The 20,203-nt window shown below is 37.9% G+C and overlaps 1 protein-coding gene across 3 annotated transcripts; it reads left to right on the plus strand.

Moving 5' to 3' along the window:
* Nucleotides 1–2,120: 2,120 nt before the first annotated feature.
* Nucleotides 2,121–20,175, plus strand: LOC133516335 (trypsin-like). Of its 3 annotated transcripts, none has more exons than XM_061849233.1 (7): nucleotides 2,121–2,320; nucleotides 5,984–6,162; nucleotides 7,831–7,990; nucleotides 11,445–11,607; nucleotides 17,124–17,324; nucleotides 17,990–18,164; nucleotides 19,648–20,175. In XM_061849233.1, the coding sequence occupies exons 1-7, from the start codon at nucleotides 2,136–2,138 to the stop codon at nucleotides 19,767–19,769; spliced, it is 1,185 nt and encodes a 394-aa protein (XP_061705217.1). In that variant the 5' UTR covers nucleotides 2,121–2,135; the 3' UTR covers nucleotides 19,770–20,175. The 3 variants fall into 3 exon arrangements, with proteins under 3 accessions (XP_061705217.1, XP_061705218.1, XP_061705219.1); XM_061849234.1 differs by lacking the exon at nucleotides 19,648–20,175 and adding an exon at nucleotides 19,504–19,641; XM_061849235.1 differs by having other exon boundaries at nucleotides 2,224–2,363.
* Nucleotides 20,176–20,203: the final 28 nt, after the last annotated feature.

The raw sequence follows: 20,203 nt of genomic DNA on the forward strand, positions 1-20,203 counted from the left end.
TTATCTTCCGTATACAATTGCCAACCCTGAATAATATATTTATGAAAAAATATTTAGTAAAATTTCCACTTAATGTAATTAAAATTTAAAAACAAAGTGTATCATTCTTATTTGTCCACCCTGTATAATATATATAATTCTATAAATTTAATCTAAATGAATATAAATAAGCCTCCTCTGGGCCGCGCTGTCGGTAAAATTAAGTGAAACCTTTGCGGTTTCAAAGGGTATGCTTAATTGATAACGGGGTAATATATTTATCATATAACTAACATAATGTTGTAAACGAACATATGGATACTGGTGTCTGAAATAAATATTTTCAATTTCATTTCTCATTACTCCATGAAAAATCCAGTTAGCCGGATTCAGGGCAGTTACGACAGTTACACAGAACAGCCAAATCTATCATACTTTCTCGCTCGTGAGTATAGCGTGCATGAAGTGTAGGTGCACACGAGCCCCCTGTTGATTGGCGCGAAGTATAATGACGAGTTCAATTTTCAGGGTTCCGTAGTCAACTATGTCCTTCGCTTTGCTCTTTGATCATTAGGACTCGAAAGCTGCAATTTGGCACGGAGATACCTAAGTACAAAACATCATGCCGACATTTTTTGAGTACCTCCCCTACGCATAAATTTGGAACTAAGCATGGCCAGACATGCTCTTGGCCGGTTTATACATTTAGGTCACTAAATGGCCGACCTACAACGCAAGACTACAGTGCAAGGAATCGTGCCTGAACTGTAGAGGCCAACACCTGCTTTAAGCGTTAAACTTTGCCATTGCAGTGGGCCTACCGCCAACATTCAGACATAGAAAATAGTTATCTGTCTCTCTATCGCTTTTACATGTCGATGACAGATACCGATTTTCGATTTTTCAATTTTGGTGGTAGACCCTCAGGTCACGAATTGGTAGACCATCCAACATCTAACGCATATAGGATAGGCCTCTACAAAGATCTTATTAGGACGGCATAAAATCGTGCAAAATGGAGAGCCTTGGAGCATAAATAACGACCTCATGGGAACGAGGCAAACGAGGAAAAGAAGAAGTAAAATCGTATGGTCTCCATAGCGCCTACAAAAATAGTTTAGCATCGGTCTGCGCACAAATCCGTATCACCTACGAAGCGATCAGGCGCATAGCGTATTTATGATAAGGAGAACTTATAATCAACATAACCGTATATTTAACTCTCGCATGAATAAATACTGAATTGAAGAAATCATTTGTAAAGAATATGAACCATGAAAACTTCACATAGCAGACACAAATAATGCTGACATTGACAATGACCGCGTTCTATTAGACATTGGGGAGTTTTATTATTGGGTATTGACACGACATACAAATTTGAATTTCAGATGCATGCTGCCTGACGACACCTCTGTAACTAATTAAATTTACAAGCTAAAGACCCGTGACCTACTGCTAAAGGCATAGCAACTAGGCTGCTAAGATATTCTCTTACTTACTTACTTACCTATATCTTATATTGTGACTATCTATTATGATTAGTACCATCTTGGTAATGCTGACGGGGTATAAAAAAAATATCAACTCAATAATCAAGTTGATAAGATGCTTCTTTATGGGAAAAATTATAAAGTACTTGGCATTTGTCCAAAATTCCAAATGCATATTTTATTGCTAACTGTAATCTACGCCCTCAAACCACGTTGTACTTCACTCCTCAAAAGTAGTCAAGACAAAACTAACGAGCGCAATCATTAGTTGATAATATCAACACGACAATTTTATCATTATTATATATTTAAATTGTTATTTAGCTCGTTACAAGTAAAGTATAAGGAAGTCTTGAATAGTGTGTCATTAAATTTATGGCACACAGAGTGACTCGTACTGTCAAAATTAAAGTAGACTTGCATCCCTGACTCCGGGTTCCGGAAGGCTTGACTCAAGGCTACTCAAGCAAACAATAATTATTAAGTGTATTAAACACTTGTTAAATAGGTACCTATCAACATCATAGGTACTTATTACGCAACAAACTAAACTGTTGCATGTGGCTGAAACCAATTTGAATCCCTCATGATTGTCATGAATGCTACAATTACACCATTAGAAGATAATAATTGTAGTTAATATATGGTATATCTGTACATGGAATGCATGGTGGTTGTCGGAGCCGCATAAAACTGCGTGCGGGCGATTTTGCGGCACATTTGGGAGTGTTGCCAGGACCAGTGAAAGTGGAGAGCATTTCCTTGGTCCGTTCAGTGTGCCCACGGAATCGCGAGGAGTGTGTTGCGCGATTGCGTGCCTTTTTCAAACGAACAGTTAGATTGAAAGTGTGAGTTCACTTAGAGTGTTTTGTTTTTCAACCCAATATTGATGTGAGTGTTTAATGGTATCGATTTTGCGGTATATAAAAGTACCATGTGATGCAATATCATCAACCGCCAATTTAGGAAAACATACCTCCCCACACAGGAGATTCCACTTTTAAAAACAAGAATTTCCTATACACGATGACTATTATTGGACTCCTTTTGTTTAAGGTCTCCTGGTGATTCATTTTTCAAATTGGGATGGTGATACTAATAATCATTGATTTAAACTTTCACGATTTTTACACATATAAACTAATATAAACGGGATTAAATCGCGTTTTAAGTTTTAAATTTACCTCCGACGTTTCGAGGACGGCGTTGTCCCCGTGGTCTCGGGGTAATAATCATCATACACATACGTATAGGTATGGCAAATTAATGTGTGATTGTACAGTACCTTATTACAGTTCTTGCTACCCGGTAGCATTACTTAAATCTTTAACATTAGTGTAACGTAGTGTCTCTATAATATATGAAGCTTATTTTTAATTAAGTAGGTTTTTAAGTAGGTAGGTAATTACAGCCTATATACCTACTAGCGCATTGTAAAAATTAATCCGGATATAATTGAATAGAAAAGTATTTCTAGGCGTCCAGGGATTTTCAGAACTTACATGTAGTTGTTTATGGTTGAGCTTGTTTTATTTTATCACCAAAACTTAGAGCTGCCTTATATTTCAAATAATTAATATTATTGCCTACTTTTACCTTCTACCTATAAGAACTTTATTATGTTTACTTTTTTCCTGTCACCTGCCTAGATCTTCACTCACACCTTTACCTAGATCTATTGCCCTAACGTTCATAAAACCTAAACGAGTCCAACTTTCTTTTCCGTTTAATGCAGTATAGGGGAACAGGAAAATACAGAACTCTTATTCCCAACGTGCCCGAGGACCTATCGTCTCAGGCAATCCAGTGAATACCCGATCTAGTGATACATAACAAGTATGAGTTGTTGGAGATCATGGAATTCTGGCTCGCATTAGGCTATCGTTCGGTATGCTATAAAAACAACGGTCAAGCTCTCTACGGGAGTCCGACATGCGGGTACGCATACCAATCGGGAAGAGGCGCCCACGCCGCGCCGGCGTAGGTACTGGACAGTGGACACATGGCGTATCTCAGTGTTGGGCAAAAATCAATTCGAATAAGAACTAAAACAGAAATTTTCGTCTTATTCCAACACAATGGAATAAGAATAAATCCATCCGTTTTTATTTTAAAATAACATGAAATTGAATAAATCATGCTATTTTTAATTTAAATGAAGAATAAAAGACGAAATAATTATTCCAGAAATGGAGTTATTCTAAATAAGGTTTTAGTGGAATAACGTGTTATTTAGAATTAGAATAAAGTTTGAAGTTATCGTTAGGTCAATCTTGCGAGTCGATTTACTACCATTTCCTGACGTTCGATTTGGCTCAAATTTCGTATACATGAGTATCTGGTGGACTAGGTGTGCAATATTATGGTGCCATAAAGCTGGTCTGATGATGGAGCCAAAAGGTGGCCAAAGGAACTCCTAAAGTAGACAAAATAAAGACACCGTGTTTCGGCTCATTTGATGTGTCTTGGCAAACACTTTGATGTTTTATGGTTTTACTGAACACCTGTGGCTGGCGGCACTTCAAAAGATCTTTGAGCATGTTATTTTGCCGTTTAATAATATGAAGAAATTTTAAATACCAGGCATTTACAAAGTTCATGTAATAACTCAAAAGTTCGGTAGCAACAACGACACTAAAAGCACCGAAGTTAATTTAAAAACATGAAAATATATCCAGTCATCATAACTTAAACAAATGTATTTTGCAGTAGCGGCGGCTCCATACAACCCGATTCCCATGGGTTTTACTAAAAATTTGCGTCCGTCCGTAGTCCATCCAAACTATACATACCTACTTTCATACATGACATATTTACATACCAGCTTCAAATTCTCACGTTACAATTCTATTCAAGGAATATTATTTCAAATAAAAAATGTTTTTTTTTTTATTCGAATAAGAATAATTTATTTCCATTCAATTTCCTCACCGAAGAATTATTCCAGACGGAATTATTTGAAATAATTTTGACGGGAATAAAATCAAAGTGATTTTATTCTTACAAATTCTTATTCCAATCATGATTTTATTCTTGAATGTCCAACACTATATCTATCGTATCTGACTAGGTCAATGTCGTTTAAACTTCTAAAAACAATTTATTTATTCTTTTTTTGTCTGACACCCAGAAGTTGTTGCCTAATCGATTTCGGTAAAATATTAAGTATTTTCTCTAAATATAAGAGCCTCGGTAGAGAGTACCATTTTGTACCTTTTGGCGTTGAAACTCTAGGTCCATGGGGTCCCAGCGCGCACAAGTTTTTTGGAGAAATCGCGAAACGTCTGGTTGACGTAACTGGTGACCGAAGAGCTGGCGGCTTCCTCGCACAACGTATCAGTATTGCGATACAACGAGGAAATGCCGCCAGCATCCTTGGTACAATGCCTCAAGGGCCTATTTTAGATATAAGCTAGTTATAGTATTCATCTGTATATATCCATTATGTATATTGTTATTGTCAATAAATAGATTTATTTTCTCTGTAATTTAATTATATATACTTTAAAAGTTTAAACCCCTTGAATTGTCACACTTTTATCGAATCTGAGATTTCATGCATTACAATTAGGGTTGCCGTAATTTTTCGGTACTGATACGGGACATTAGAGTAATAATGGCATTACGAAAATGATTGTGGCCATTTATGTAGTTTTTCTACAGCGGTAGAGTCAGACCAAGCTAAGTTGGCAACGATTTTGATAACCCAGACTGTGCAAGTGTCAAGTAAACGTCATAATTTCATAGAAGTTTGACGTGAAATAACACTTGCACTGTCTGGGCTGTCAAAACCGCTTCCAACTTATGTTGGTCTGGCTCTATTGATACACGGGACAAAAACGGGACGCGATACTAAAATACGGTGACAGTCCCGTATATACCGGACGTATGGGAACCCTAATTATAATATTAAGCTATGTGATCCACAAGAAATCAATGGGCCGCTTCAATTGTAAGCGTCCTCGATGTAAGCACAGCCCTAATTGACTTTGACTTAAAACTGAGTGGAAATCTCACGGAAACAGGTCTGTCAGTCAGCGGTATGCAAATGAGGCTGGTAGCGGTACATACAAGTATATCGTCTCAGGGTGCTTGACCTAAGTCCTTCCCCACATCTCGCTAAATCAACAAAAAACAGAACTAGTTTTCAAACTTTTAATTTGTCTATATATGCTTACCTGCACTATTCAATAAAGAGGCCGTTCAAGGTATAACTCTGACTTTACTTTGACGTGACAAACTGTGGAAGTGACATTATAAACGTTATATTTTCATAGGAATTTGAAGTTTTTGGATTACCAAAAACTTCAAATTCTGTCACTGCAAAGTTAGCTTGGTCCAACTCTGGACCCTGCGACGACTAACGGAACGTCTGACCTAATGAATAATTCGAACTCAGGTAATTCGTTATTTATCTTTACCTCTAAACATAAACAATAGATACTCCTACTCGCAATAGCATTACTCCCATAAAAAATCATATAGGATTTAATTCTTAATATTTATTTCAGAGACAACATGCGGTGGTATCTGTTAGTATGCTTAGTGGGGGTTGCGAGCGGACATCCCACCGAGGCACCGAAAGAGGGGGAAAAGGGCTTTATTGACTGGATAAACAGTATCCTGGGATCCCCCACTACCACCACGCTCCGTCCTACGCAGGACCCTCCGGATGACTGCCCGTCTTGCCGTAAGGATTAACTTAATGGCTGTCCCTGTGTACATTTAATTAATAGAGAGCGTAGCGAGCGGTAGGTGATCACTGATCATACCAAAACACCACCAATACCACCACCTTAAGAAAACCAGAAAAGGGATGAAAGGTTTCATCCATCTCTCACCTCCCCACGCTGCAATGCTCGCAGGATCGTCCAGATGATTGCTCAATCATATAAATTGGCACTGGCGGCGGCAACCGTCACTCTTCTAAATTACTAGTCAGCGGTCTTTATGTCAGATATTATAGTTAAGCCACGTCGAAATTAGCCTGATTAAATTGCCTAATTGATTAGTTTATTTTGAATACCTTGTAGGTACGTACTGCGAGCTGTAAAGTTGCATGATATTATAGTATAACTGAATTCGTTCTTAAGTGGCCATGCAATTTGGCAGCTAGCTATGTTGTGGCCGAACTCCCGTCAAAGTTACGATACAATGTGATTCAGCGCAATCGCCAGCTGCTAGTGATGTGCCGTGGAAATTTTCCCGGAACAAGGAATATACCCCTATGGAATATCATTGGGAAATTTCTCCTGCTCCCGGGAGTATTCCCCAAACAGGGGAATATTGGAACATAGACTAAGTGATTTAACACTTTAATTAAAGCTATCTATAACGACAAATAACTGCGTTTAGTAAAATAAAGTAGTCATAAACCGTAAACTGCAAAGCGGCTTCCCAACCAAAATTACTTGAAAAGTGGGTTTGCTTAAAACAGATGCCAATTTGGATTTAAAAAACGGCATTACTTTAAGCCCACGAAGTGCCTGGACGCAAAATTTCAACAAAGTCTGGTCGGCAAAAAATAATAGCTAAATTTTTTTTGGTTCTTTTGAATAGAAAATGCAAAAGGTTTCACGAAAACTCGTGCATAATACACGTAGGCATGTGTACAGAGTTTCTTGGTAATTGACTCTGATTAAACTGTGATGACTTGTTTCGTTTTTGTTGATTTTAAAGAATTATTATTCTAAAAAATATTTAATTATGGCCAGTGGATTATTCCCAGTAACTATAGGAAAATTCCCAGGAAGACTGGGAACTTTCCCGGGAGTACAGGAAATTTACTTTGGCGGATAATCTCCTCCATCTCATTAAGCGTATCTACGCTTTATAATGTTATTTTTTAAAGTTCAAGAGCCCAACTGTTGACTGAATTTTTCATAATAAAATAGTATATTTATGCACAATTTTAAAATTCCCCTATTTTTCCTTAATCGGGGAATATTCTCGGGAACGTTTGCAGGAATAATCCCACCTAGGGAGTTTTCTCCGGAACGACACATCAATATCAGCGGCAATAGGCAACGGCGTTTTCATCAGGCGATTTTTCATAAAAATAACGTAAAATTATGATTTTGAATGTTACTCGTAAATATTTAATAACGTTAGATTTGTAGGTAACGTTTTATAGTTAGTAATTTCCTCGCCTTGGTGTGGTGAAAAATGTTGTGTTTCATTCGGTAGCCAAGTTTGTTAAACCTTGAAAAACTCGCAACGCTCAAGATTTCAATTTTAGAACCACTCGCTAAGCCCGTGGTTCAATTTTGGAATCTATTCTTGCTCGGTATCAATATTAGCACGAAGAGATAAACAACAACGTTGCCTGCTTGTAAAACAAGTAATTATTGTGCCTCAGAATGCGGCGTACCGACACGCTCGCGCATCGTCGGCGGTTACGAGACCAAGGTCCTGGAGCTGCCTTGGATGGCGGCGCTCATGTACAACGGCCGCTTCTACTGCGGCGGCTCGCTCATCAACGACTTTTACATCTTGACTGCGGCCCATTGCACGAGCGGGTATGTCCAAGTCCGTGATACTTATATCGTTAATGGTATCTTCCTAACAACCCGCATCGCGTTGTTTCCAACAAAAAGAAAGGCCTTGTGTCTCGAGTTGACTCTGTATGTATCATTAGACTCAAGTTTTTTGTTTTAATCGAATCAAAAACAGGAGATTATCAATTCGTCAGATGTTCGAGTTGCGAAAAAATTCCAAAAATTTTTAAAGTTCTGATTCTGACCTTCATTTTTTATGAAATTTTCCAGATTTTTGAGATCTATGCGCATGGTCAAAACAATCTGAATGATCATAAAATGAACTATGCTCAAAAACTCAAAATTAAATTAAAATTGTATATATGTATGCCGATTCAAAGTAGACTATCACTTCTATCATGCTGTAACACTTAACCCTTTTTTGCATGTTATTTTATATTTGTGAAAGAAATGAGGATAATGCTAGTTGATTAAGGAAAAAATTAAAAAATATATAATATAAGATAAACAGAATAGGTATGTATATTTTTTAATATGATGGAAATATCCATCATCATGCAAAAGTCAAGTCTTAGGAGTAAAGAAATTTAACATATTTTTTATTTAATAATTCTTATTTATTGTATACAATACTCACAATAGTAGTTTATGAGACTGCTACATAATAAAAGCATCAAAATACACGAGTGTGGGTTTAAGAAACGAACGAAGTGAGTTTCTTAAAATGATTACACGAGTGTTTTGATGCCTAATTATGTACAGTTACATAAACTATTTTATCTACACACATATTATAAACTTTCTATGATATATTCACTAACCCAAATTACAGCCAACGTTGGGGCATCGTTGCTCTCTTGGCGGTACTCGCGGATATGTGGTGGCGTCACCGAAATATTTTTATCGCTTATTTTACACGAAACTTTTGCTATAGTTACTTTAAAAACAACAAAACATATTAATTTTATATTTAAAACTAATTAAAAGATAAACTGTACGTCTAATGGCGGTAAATGAAAACTTTTTTCACGCATGCACGCATACAAACCAACATGCGAGATATGTCAAATTGTATGCAATTCACATTTAATTTCGAACAAAAAGACATCTCGATTCTCGACTGATATTAGAATAGAGGTCAAATCGAATTGCTTTTTTTTCAGAGATGTTCCAAATTTGAATGTCATAACCAAATGGATTTTGATGTAGTTATGAAGCAATTACAATATAATCACAGATAAGAAATTTGTTGTAACAAAACAGTTTATCGTAATGTTGGCCATTATTTACGGATTTTGAAGGCATCATATATGGCTTATGATATGTGTGTACCTAGTCTAGCCACACATTCCGTTACAAAGCTAATTGTCTCTAGAGACTAGGATTTTAAAGTTATTTTATAAAGTTTTATATAGTTAATAAAGGGACTAATAACGAATAAAAAGTCCCCAATTATTATTCCATGATGCCAGCCCTTACATATATACATACCTTAATACATGCCTTTTAAGGAACAAGTAAAGAGGGCTAATTTACGAACCATTTTTTGTGGAAATATGACATTATTGTTCTGACAAATGTTATTCAGGTGACTACATTTTTTACGATTTTCGATATATTCCTTGCCTGAATACAGATACAGACCTAAGGAAGCGGCATATGTAGATAACAAAGTGCTGCAAGATTATCATCTCGTGTATTTCATGGTTTAGTGAGTAGATCCAGATAAACGGATAACTGAGCCCCAATTTGTGCGAAAAAGTGATACATTTTAGTGAATACACTTGCCCGAGTGTAATAAAATACCGTATCAGAGGCTTAAATTTAACCTATTTGTAACACCATATTCCAGGATAAAAGATTGATCTTTTGTCAAAGCTCATACCTAGAGGACGTAACCAGTGGCGGGGCAAGACCAAAATTTTATGTGGGCAAGGTACATTTAGCGAGGCCCTCTGGTGGTGCAAGAAATAACGAACATTTTTACGTTGTGTCCGAGATATTATACTTATTTGAGGCGCGAGGCCCCTCGGACCGCGAGGCCGTAGGCGGAGGCCCACGTCGCCCACGCCTAACGCCGCTTCTGGACGTAACTCCTACTCCCCAAACCTGGACATGAATTAAATTTCCAAAGTTATTGAGGCAACTTACAGACTCTCGGCAAGTCAATGTTTGATCCTGTGCATAAAAAAAGTTATGTATCTTAGATAACAAGGCCTGCTCTACGCGATACCTACATAAAAATAGTTTGTTATAGAAAATTATAAAAGCTATGGGGTCAACATTTCTGACGGAGGTGGTGATAAAGTCCTGCGTTTTTCTGAGGCACGTCGTTACTTCATTAAATACCACGTATTTATCCAAGAGATGACAAAATCGATTAATCATTGAGCATTTTAAATTCGTGATAAGCTTGTCTATATAATATATTTCAATAATGTTTAATTTATAGTAGTTATGTATAAATAACGTTGTAACAGAAATTATGGCTAGACTAGGTAGATAAAATATTTATTAGTTATGTATTCGTTCATAATAAATAATTCGCCATACTTTACGAGCGAAGTCGTTGCATAATGAATATAATTATATTTTAAAATTCCATCACATACTTTCAAGTTATTTTATGTTTGAATTTTGAAAATGTACCTATACACAAAAAGTAATATAGTATCAAATTACTTACCTGATACACATTTATTATCCCGCGTAAATCATATTCTTCGCAGAATACAGCTTGAAAGTAAAACGTTTTCGTAATTGGCGCGTAACGGGGAATCCGCGAATTCAAATTTAAAATGTTTAAATTATGTTTATTTTTTCTCAACTACGTCCCATTTCTCGCTGTACTGTTGTTAAAAGTTCGAATAGACCGATGCGCTGGTGGCCTAGCGGTAAGAGCGTGCGACTTGCAATCCGGAGGTCGCAGGTTCAATTCAAACCCCGGCTCGTACCAATGAGTTTTTCGGAACTTATGTACGAAATATCATTTGATATTTACCAGTCGCTTTTCGGTGAAGGAAAACATCGTGAGGAAACCGGACTAATCCCAACAAGGCCTAGTTTACCCTCTGAGTTGGAAGGTCAGATGGCAGTCGCTTTCGTAAAAACTAGTGCCTACGCCAAATCTTAGGATTAGTTGTCAAGCGGACCCCAGGCTCCTATGAGCCGTGGCAAAATGCCGGGACAACACGAGGAAGAAGAAGAAGTCTTAAAAATAAATATCAATCACCTTCAAAAGTACCTACCTTTAATTGATAGGACAATGTTATGATGGAAATTTTCATCATCATGCATGCAAATGAAGTTGTATAGTTTTCATATAGAAAAACTGTTGGGAGCACAATTATCCAGAGGCGAGCACAGTAGGCACATTCTACGGTACCTAGCAATAGAAAAACATTTGTCTACGTATAGATGTTTTAAGCTCCAGATAAACGTACCTACATACCTGCATAGCGCTTATTTCTTCTAGATTCCGCAAGGAGAGAATAACCGTGCGTTTGCTAGAGCACGACCGCTCCATGCCCAACGAGACGAAGACCATCGACCGCGGCGTGCAGGCCATCATCCGCCACCTGCGCTACAACCCGGGCACCTACGACAACGACATCGCCTTGTTGAAGCTTGATCAGAGGGTACACTGCCAAAATTAATTACTACTGTTCATTTTTCACTTCCCAATGGTGTATAATTTAAAAACTGTAAAGTTACGGACCGGTTTATCTTTATCTTGGATAATTCATATCGTAAGTAGGTATTGGACAACGAAATTCATATGAAAAAATGAAAAATGAAAAATGAAAAATGTTTTATTTGTTAATGATACAGGGTTCAATTGTAAAGGTTGGAGTCTTCTAGTAAGTATAAAATACCTGTGACAGAAGACCCCGCTCTTCCATAACAACACGTGTAGAATTGAATTAACAAATAATATAAACAACAAGCAGTTTTGCTGAGTAAAAAGAACAAATATAACAATCTTGATATTTATAATATCAATACATTTAATTTTAATTTTACTAATACATTTAACTTTGAGTAAATTGTAATCTAATGTGATACAAATTTCCTAAACTGTGTGTGTGTGTGCGTGTGTGTGTGCGTGTGCGTGCGTGTGCGTGTGTGTGTGCGTGTGCGTGTGCGTGTATGTGTGTGTGTATATGTTATGTATGTATATGCTAGTTGGCCTATTCTCTATTTGTTGTGTATATTATAATATGAGAGTCTCCACTTCATCATAGCTTTGTAATTTTAACCATTCTGTCACAACTTTTTTACATTTAAATAACTGCAAAGGATAGATAACAATTTTATTATTAATTTTATTATACAGATGAGCTGAGACTCTACTATACTGAATCTTGGCAAATCGTGACTTAGTCGGGGGTATCGGTGCAACATTTTGCTTACGTCTCCCTATAGTTATGAGATTGGTTTGGATTGGATATGGTAAGGACTTATGTAATTTTAAAATTGATTGCAAGACAAATAGCTTTCTAATTGAAAGTAGTTCGGAAAATTTGTAAAGCTCTTCAGTTGGATATCTATAAGGTTTAAAATACATTAACTTAATTAAACTTCTCTGTCCTCTCTCTACTTCGAGGAATTTCGTTTTGGCTGCCCCACCCCAAACCGTAATACAGTAGCACATTACAGATTGGGCTAGAGCAGTATAAAGTTGATTAAGTAATGGCTTTGAAGCTACATGTCGAAGAGTTTTAAAAATCCAGTTAAGTTTCCTAATCCTATTATTTACGTATTCAATATGTGAGTACCATGAAAGGCGTTGGTCAATTAGAATGCCAAGGTATTTAGTAGAGCTAACTTTTTCTATTTGCGTGCAATTACAATCGTTGGTGTTAATAAGATCACACGTATGTATTTTTAGAGTGTGATTATCAGATGGCTGAGTAATTATGGTTTTTGTAAAACAGGTATAAGTTGTTTTAGATGTGTTTAGCGTTAAGAGATTACATTTTAGCCAATTACTTATTTTGCTTAAACCAATTTCGGCGCTATTGTAGACTCTATCCCAAGACTTCCCGTTAAACACTACAACCGTGTCATCTGCATATGAAAACACTTGTCCATCTTTTACAAGCAGGTTGGTCAGATCATTTATGTAAATCAAGAATAACGTCGGCCCCAGTACACTGCCTTGAGGAACACCATAGGATATGTCTGAGTCGTGGCTTACATAATCCTCAATTTTAACACGCTGTTGCCGATTTTGCAGGTAATCACTCATCAGATCCAAAGGTTTACCTCTAATTCCAATCAGCTCTAATTTGTGCACAAGAGTGGGAATCGAGACGGTGTCAAAGGCTTTTTTAAGGTCTAAAAAGACTGCCATACAACGGTCGCCTCTATCTACATGCTTAGTTATTACTGAAGTGAGCGCTAGCACTGCATCCTCAGTAGACTTACCCTTTCTGAAGCCAAATTGGGAACTAGATAAAATTTTATATTTATCTAAATATGAAATCAATCTAGTATTAATTAGTTTTTCTAAAATTTTGGAGATTGCAGGCAGAACGGAAATAGGTCTGTAGTTGTTGACGTCATCTCTTTTCCCACTCTTATACACAGGCGTGATTACAGCTTTCTTAAGAGCTGATGGAAAAACTCCATTTATAAAACATTGGTTAGCCAAGTGACTGATTACTGGGACCACGAGATGCCTGGAGAGTTTTAGAAATTCTGTGGGGATATTGTCTAGTCCGGGAGCACTTTTGGTCTTTAGGTTCATAAGTAATTTGTCCACTTCATGAGGATCAGTGCTACTAAGAAAAAATGAGGAAAGGTTGGATTTTATTGGGTGAGCTACACTACTAGGGGAGGAATTTGATTCTGCGATATTGATTTCTCCGGCTAAGTTTCTACCAACATTAGCAAAATAGTTATTTACATAATTAACTGCATTTAAAGGGGTAGATTTACATTTTAATAGTTCATTATTATTATTTTTAGCTTTTTTATAGTGAGTAATTGACTTGATTGAGTCCCAAAGTGCTTTGGAGTCTTTCATCGAACTTGCAAGTTTTTCCCTTTCATAATTCCGCTTTATTTTTTTAATAAGATTATTGCAATAGTTACGGTATCTAGTAAACGTAGTCTTCAAGATTATATTTAGTGGGTCAGAACGAAGTTTAAGTTGCATTTTATTTCTATTGTGGATACAGCGCAAGATTCCAGGAGTAATCCATGGTTTTATTATTCTACGACTTTTAGGTATGAGTTTGATATTTTTACTTGCGTCCAATGAATTTTGAATAGTGTTTGTTAATTGATCAAGGATAAAATTAGGATCATTACTTAATAGCAAAAAGTCTAGATTTTTATTTTGTAAGTTTGCGAGGGCTTTATTATAGTCGTAAGTTGTTAGAATTTTAGGGGTTTTTTCAAAAGCTTTGTAACCCGTTAAACATAGAAAAATGGTATTGTGGTCCGTCACAGTAGTATTAAGAACAGCCACAGAGGCAGTTAGTTTGTCACTTTGTATTTTTAATATAAAATGGTCTAAACAGTTGTTCATACGAGTAGGTAGTGAGTGAGCAGAAAGTAAGCCATAGGTGGAGAGCATAGTTAGATATTGGTGTCTGTTTAAACATTCCTGTGGGGAATCTTGGTGACGGGAAATAAGATTTATGTTGATGTCCCCGGTTATTATTATGTTGTTAAACGATTTAATAATATCTAAATATTTGCTAAGAGAGTTGATAAAAATATTTGCATTTGTATTTGAAGGTGACCGGTAAATACCTAGTATTATCATGTTATTTATTTTAATGTATATACCAGAAGCTTGTTCAAGCTCTAGTTCGCCTAAAGCCGCCTTTAAATGGTTTTTTACAAACACCACAACTCCGTCGTTCTGATTTAGGTTATTTTTAGTTGATAATGCAGTATAGTTAGGTAAGTAGGGTAATGGTTTCGTGTCGTTTAATCTACATTCCGTTAATATAATTACATCGGTTTTAAACTCTAGCTCTGAAAGTGTAATAATAAAATTATCGAAGTTGCAGTAAATACTCCTAATGTTCTGCGATATTATAGTAAAACTGTTATCGAAAATTGTGATGTGTTTGTTTAAGTCTTGAATGTCACATTGAACTGACGTCGATATTTCAGAAGTATCTAAGTCACTTATTGTTGTAAGTATATTATTCATATTAAGTTGAAATTGTGAACAAGGGGTTTTAAAAGAGTCATAATGTTACTTACCTTATAGATGGTAGTAGAATGTGCAAAGACAAAAGTTTTATTATGTAGAATGTAGAGCGGTTTTATGTTGGTGTGTGTTTTAGGTGAATATCGTGTAAGTAAAGCAACCGACTGATTGTTTGGTAGAGTTTTTAAAGTGAGAATGAATAGCAAATTTGTACTAGGAACCCATAGATGACAGATGGGTGTAGTAAGCATGATTTGTAATGATGCTATTACCAGAGAGAAATTAAATTTAAAGATTCTGTGTGTGTGAAGAGTGTAAAGTGTATTAGAAATACTAATAATATTTAAAGCTAGTCTTAATACTAAGTGATACGAGCGTAAGTTAGTACCAGGATAACATGCAAGTGTATAGGCGAGAAACATGAATACAAGTAAGTATGATAGTCACATATTCTGGGTCGCGCTTTCGTCTAGCTCAAGGGCTGGGGTATCCTTGACGGTTGATTGGTCGGTCTGGGTTCTGGTGGTAGGGGGTCTATTGATATTAAATAAACAAGCCTGCGGGTCCTCCTTGCTTAGTCTTTCGACTTGTTCTTCATTGTTTACGAGTATGATCTGAGAGTGGTCATCTTTGCGTAGGTAAACTCTGCCATAGTTTGTCCAACAATATTTGTAAAGGTTTCTTTTCTTTAGCTCCCTGGCAAGGAAATATAGTCTTGACGCCTTTGCAGTCAGTTGCTCAGCAACAAAAACCGGAGGGTTCCCTGGAGCTTGTAGTCTTAGATGCGAGGCACGTAGACTGCCCTTTTGCTTAATATTGTGTGCTTTGCACATTTTGAGGAAATCGTTTTTTATCAGATTGGATGATAATTCGATGATAATTGGCGTGTTGATTGTTCCTCCTTGTTTCGGGCGTACTCTATAAATATCTTTGATGTCCGTTTTGGTAATTGGACTCAAGATCGTTTTTGAAAGTTCAATAGTCATGTTCAGTAAGTCTTCTTTGGTCTCCTTTGGTGTTTTTGGGACATTTCTTAGTTCTAGGTTGGTTTTGCGGGATTCTCGCTGGATGTCCTCGAGTTTGCATTCAAGGTCTTGTATGTGTGTCCTGTACTCGGTAATTTGGCACTCAAGGTTGTCTATTTTATTTTTAAAATCTTCATATTTTGCGGACAGAAATGTCACGGAGTCCTCTATTTTCTTGTTTGTTTCTTTGATTTCTCGTAAAGTTTCGTTGTTTTTTCTGATTTCACTGAGCTGCTCGCCCAACAAGGTCTTAATCATTTTTTTCATTTCTTCTTTGAATGCGGCTAAGTCTGTTGCTATGTCATCCCCATGCTTTCTTTTTGCCCTTGCTGTGATGTAAGTATTTGGCGGTGTAGTATTATTTTCATCTCTATTTAATAAATCATCATCTGACGCTGCCCGCTTTTCGTCTAAGTGGCTCATGGTTACTAGGGCGACAGAGAATAGCGGAGGTCAATAACCAGTAACTTGCCCGGGGTGCTGTGATAAGCGGAGGCGTATCCAATAGCGAAGGCGGGGCGTGGTATAGATAACGGCGCGCACGTGATTGGCTTGCGCGCGCGCACGTAGCTTATCAAACTAGTCTTATTCACTCACATGTTCGCGATATACCAGGAGTAATAAGAACACCTCTTAGCGGTTAATGCACTCCTATTTTATGACGAAATATTTGTAACACAAATTTATTAAATTTATTTTAAAATAAAATTACGCGAACTATGTATACGTATGCGCCTTACGGCGGTCCGGGGGGAAGAGGGGATATGCATATACTTTATTGAAATTAACTTTGAAATCTCAAGCTCAGCTATTAAAGACCGTCACCATGCACTCTACTACGAGTACACTACGCGTAACAATCAATATGATAATGTTTTCATAGATTTTTTTACAGACTGAACCGTTTTCATTACTCAATGACATCATGAGTGTAATGAGTAAAATATATTTGTAGGTAGATCTGAACAAAGCCGTGAAACGTCTGCGCAGCGACCCTGAGAGCTCAGGCGAGGAGGGCAACGACGAGGAAGATCAGCCGGGACTGCGGCCCGTATGTCTCGCAAGTCCGGGCCTGTCCTACTCCAACTACTCGGGGCTGGCCTCCGGGTGGGGCACCACTACGGAGGGCGGATCCGTCTCTAATGCCTTGCAGGAGGTAAGAGCTAGGAGAGGAGGCCCAGACAGCGAGCACTGGCGCCCCGTGAACCTTGGTCATCAGTCCTACAGCATTTATATACTCACTCATCTCTGGCTACCAGCCAATTACCTTCACCAGAGTTATTGATTGTAATAAAGAGGTAGTCTACTCTAAGATAATAACCAAAGAATACAATTTTCAATAGGAGATAATAATGCGCTCGCTAGTTTGACAGCCGAACAGATGGCGCTGTACTGCATCATAATATGATTCATATGTTTTGTGGTTACTGAATTGTCAATCGTCAAATTTGGCAGCTACATGCAGCGAGATGGCGCTGTCAAATTACCTTAGACTTTCCTCATCTTTTCTATCAGCACGCTATCAGGTTTATGTAAGTTAGTGGAAAATAGAGTCATGTTGCGGCCTGTGTGCCACACCACAACACACACCTGTCGGTAGCCGATCACCAATAATCTGTCTTTGGTACCACTAATTAATAAGTTAATAACCGTAGTACCTAACATCCAGTGCTCGTACCCATGAGTACCTACCCACCAACACGTCGGGCCTTCTCAAATGGATGAGAGGGAACTAAGATAAAGCGGAGTTAAATAATAAGATGAAATAAGGAACAACGTTCGAAAAGGCAAAATCAAATAGAAATCTGGCGACCATTTCAGGTGTCCGTGCCCATAATCTCAAACGCAGAGTGCCGAAAGACGGCATACAAGCAGCGCATCACGGACAACATGCTGTGCGCTGGCGAACCCGAGGGCGGGCGGGACGCCTGCCAAGGCGACTCGGGCGGCCCACTGCACATCCTCAACACGGACACCAACATTCTGCAGGAAGTCGGTCAGTAGTACGGCTCGTAGTCTCGATGTGATCAGCTAACTGATGGACAAGTATCGCGGGTAAAATACGGCGACACTGTGGGCGGGCGGGGCACTGGCTAGGGCTTCAACGGGGGGGTACTGCAGGAAGTTGGTCAGAACGGCGCGTAGCATTGAACGCACAAGGGTATTACTTAAGCACTGCAAGGTAAGACGGAATACTTGGTTGCATCTCATCTATAATAAAACAGATGGTACGAAAATGGGCCTCAATTTTTTAACCAATATATTTTTTACTAACGGGCATTGGGAAGGCACTGAGGTGTTATTCTAAGTAAATATGGATTTAGTTTTGCATGTTCACTGTGCAAGAAAACAAGGCGATCAACAAGTGAAACGGCTTTTTCTAATAGCGCAACGGCCAATTAGTTAATTAATACCGGTGAAGTTAGGAAGTCCTCTTCCTGGTTCCGCATTTCGCTATGATTGCAAGTTTGTCTAACCTTTTGAACACTAATGTTCATTAGCCGTGTGGCGTCAATATATTTTTTAAAGAGTTATATCATCTTATATAAAGTTGTATAGTAGGAGCATTCTGCGAAGTGGCCTAACGTTGTCCCGTACCAACGCGAATTTTATGAAGATTTACAGGTATAGTTCTGTTTTCTGTCGCAATGGTTGTGAAAAATGCTCAGTAAAATAATCATCGACTTGAAACGTTGAAATAATGCAGGTACTTAATATATGAAATAAAATGCGTCTGTACGGGACAGCTCATGGAATGCCCCAATAGTCGATAGCGCTCATACGCAGTTATCACACTGATGCGAATACGCAGGTCGCTCCGGTGTATGAGCGTGTCAGCGCTATGTTCGTAAGTATATACCGATGTCCTGCACGCATACCGGAGCGACATACGAATTCGCATTCAATGTGAAGATCGCCCTCTAGCCTATCCATGGTGTTGCTAACGTCGCTTAGATCTTATTAAACCACCTACCTAAGCCTTGAAGTTTAAACAAAGTTTAATTTTTATAGGTTCCATATTTTATTGCTGGTTTACAACAGGTAGTGGTACTTTAGAATATGTAATCCATAAGTGTTTATAATGCGATTACCTGCTGTTCCAAACAATTCTGACCGCATATTACCTATTGGTATAGTTTTATTATACTAGGCGAAGGTACGGTACGGTTTCATGACTTTCAAATCAATTTCCTCTGAGTTTTTTTAGAGGAACGACAAGATGAGGTTTTCATAGAAAGGAGAGAACAGATCGGCAGCGTGAATATGAGTTATGGTGAGAGCTTACATCTGTCAGGCTGTGAGCTTGTGGTATAGAATGGTAATGTGTTTTGCAGGTATTGTGTCATGGGGCGAGGGTTGCGCGCGGCCTAACAAACCGGGCGTGTACACGCGCGTGAACCGCTACCTCTCGTGGCTGCGCCGACACACGCGCGACGCCTGCTACTGCACCTAGAGGAGCTAATGTGGCGCTGTTGCAGGTATCGTGTCGTGGGGCGAGGGCTGCGCGCGGCCGGACCGGCCCGGCGTCTACACGCGCGTCAACCGCTACCTCACCTGGATACGCAGCAATACGCGCGACGCCTGCTACTGCACGGACTAGTTTGCAAACCTACCAAGTCCATCTGAGAGGACATAACAAATAAAAAAATCTTACCTTTGAGGAAATATCCTCATGTCTCACAAACATGAGTGATAGAATAAGAGAGGCTTAATAACTCCTACAATAGCTATACCAGCTATTAGTTGACAAATAGGCAAGTTGTTTAAAATGTGTATACCTACTTTATTAAATTGAATTAGTTTCCCTTTCCCACATATTTTGTAAAAAAGAAAATTATTATTGTCTGTTTTATTTGTACTTTCCTCTTGCAGGTTTGATTTTGTAAGTTTGCTAGTTAGACAATCTTTGTGGGTTAATCAAATGAATATAAGCCTTATTAACTGTTTTATAATAATGCTCTCTATTTAAATTAATTTATTAAGTAATGATTAAATTATTGAATGTTTATGTTGTGTACTTTATTCACTCTAATC

Source organism: Cydia pomonella, chromosome 3, assembly GCF_033807575.1.
Source record: "Cydia pomonella isolate Wapato2018A chromosome 3, ilCydPomo1, whole genome shotgun sequence".
NCBI lineage: Eukaryota > Metazoa > Arthropoda > Insecta > Lepidoptera > Tortricidae > Cydia > Cydia pomonella.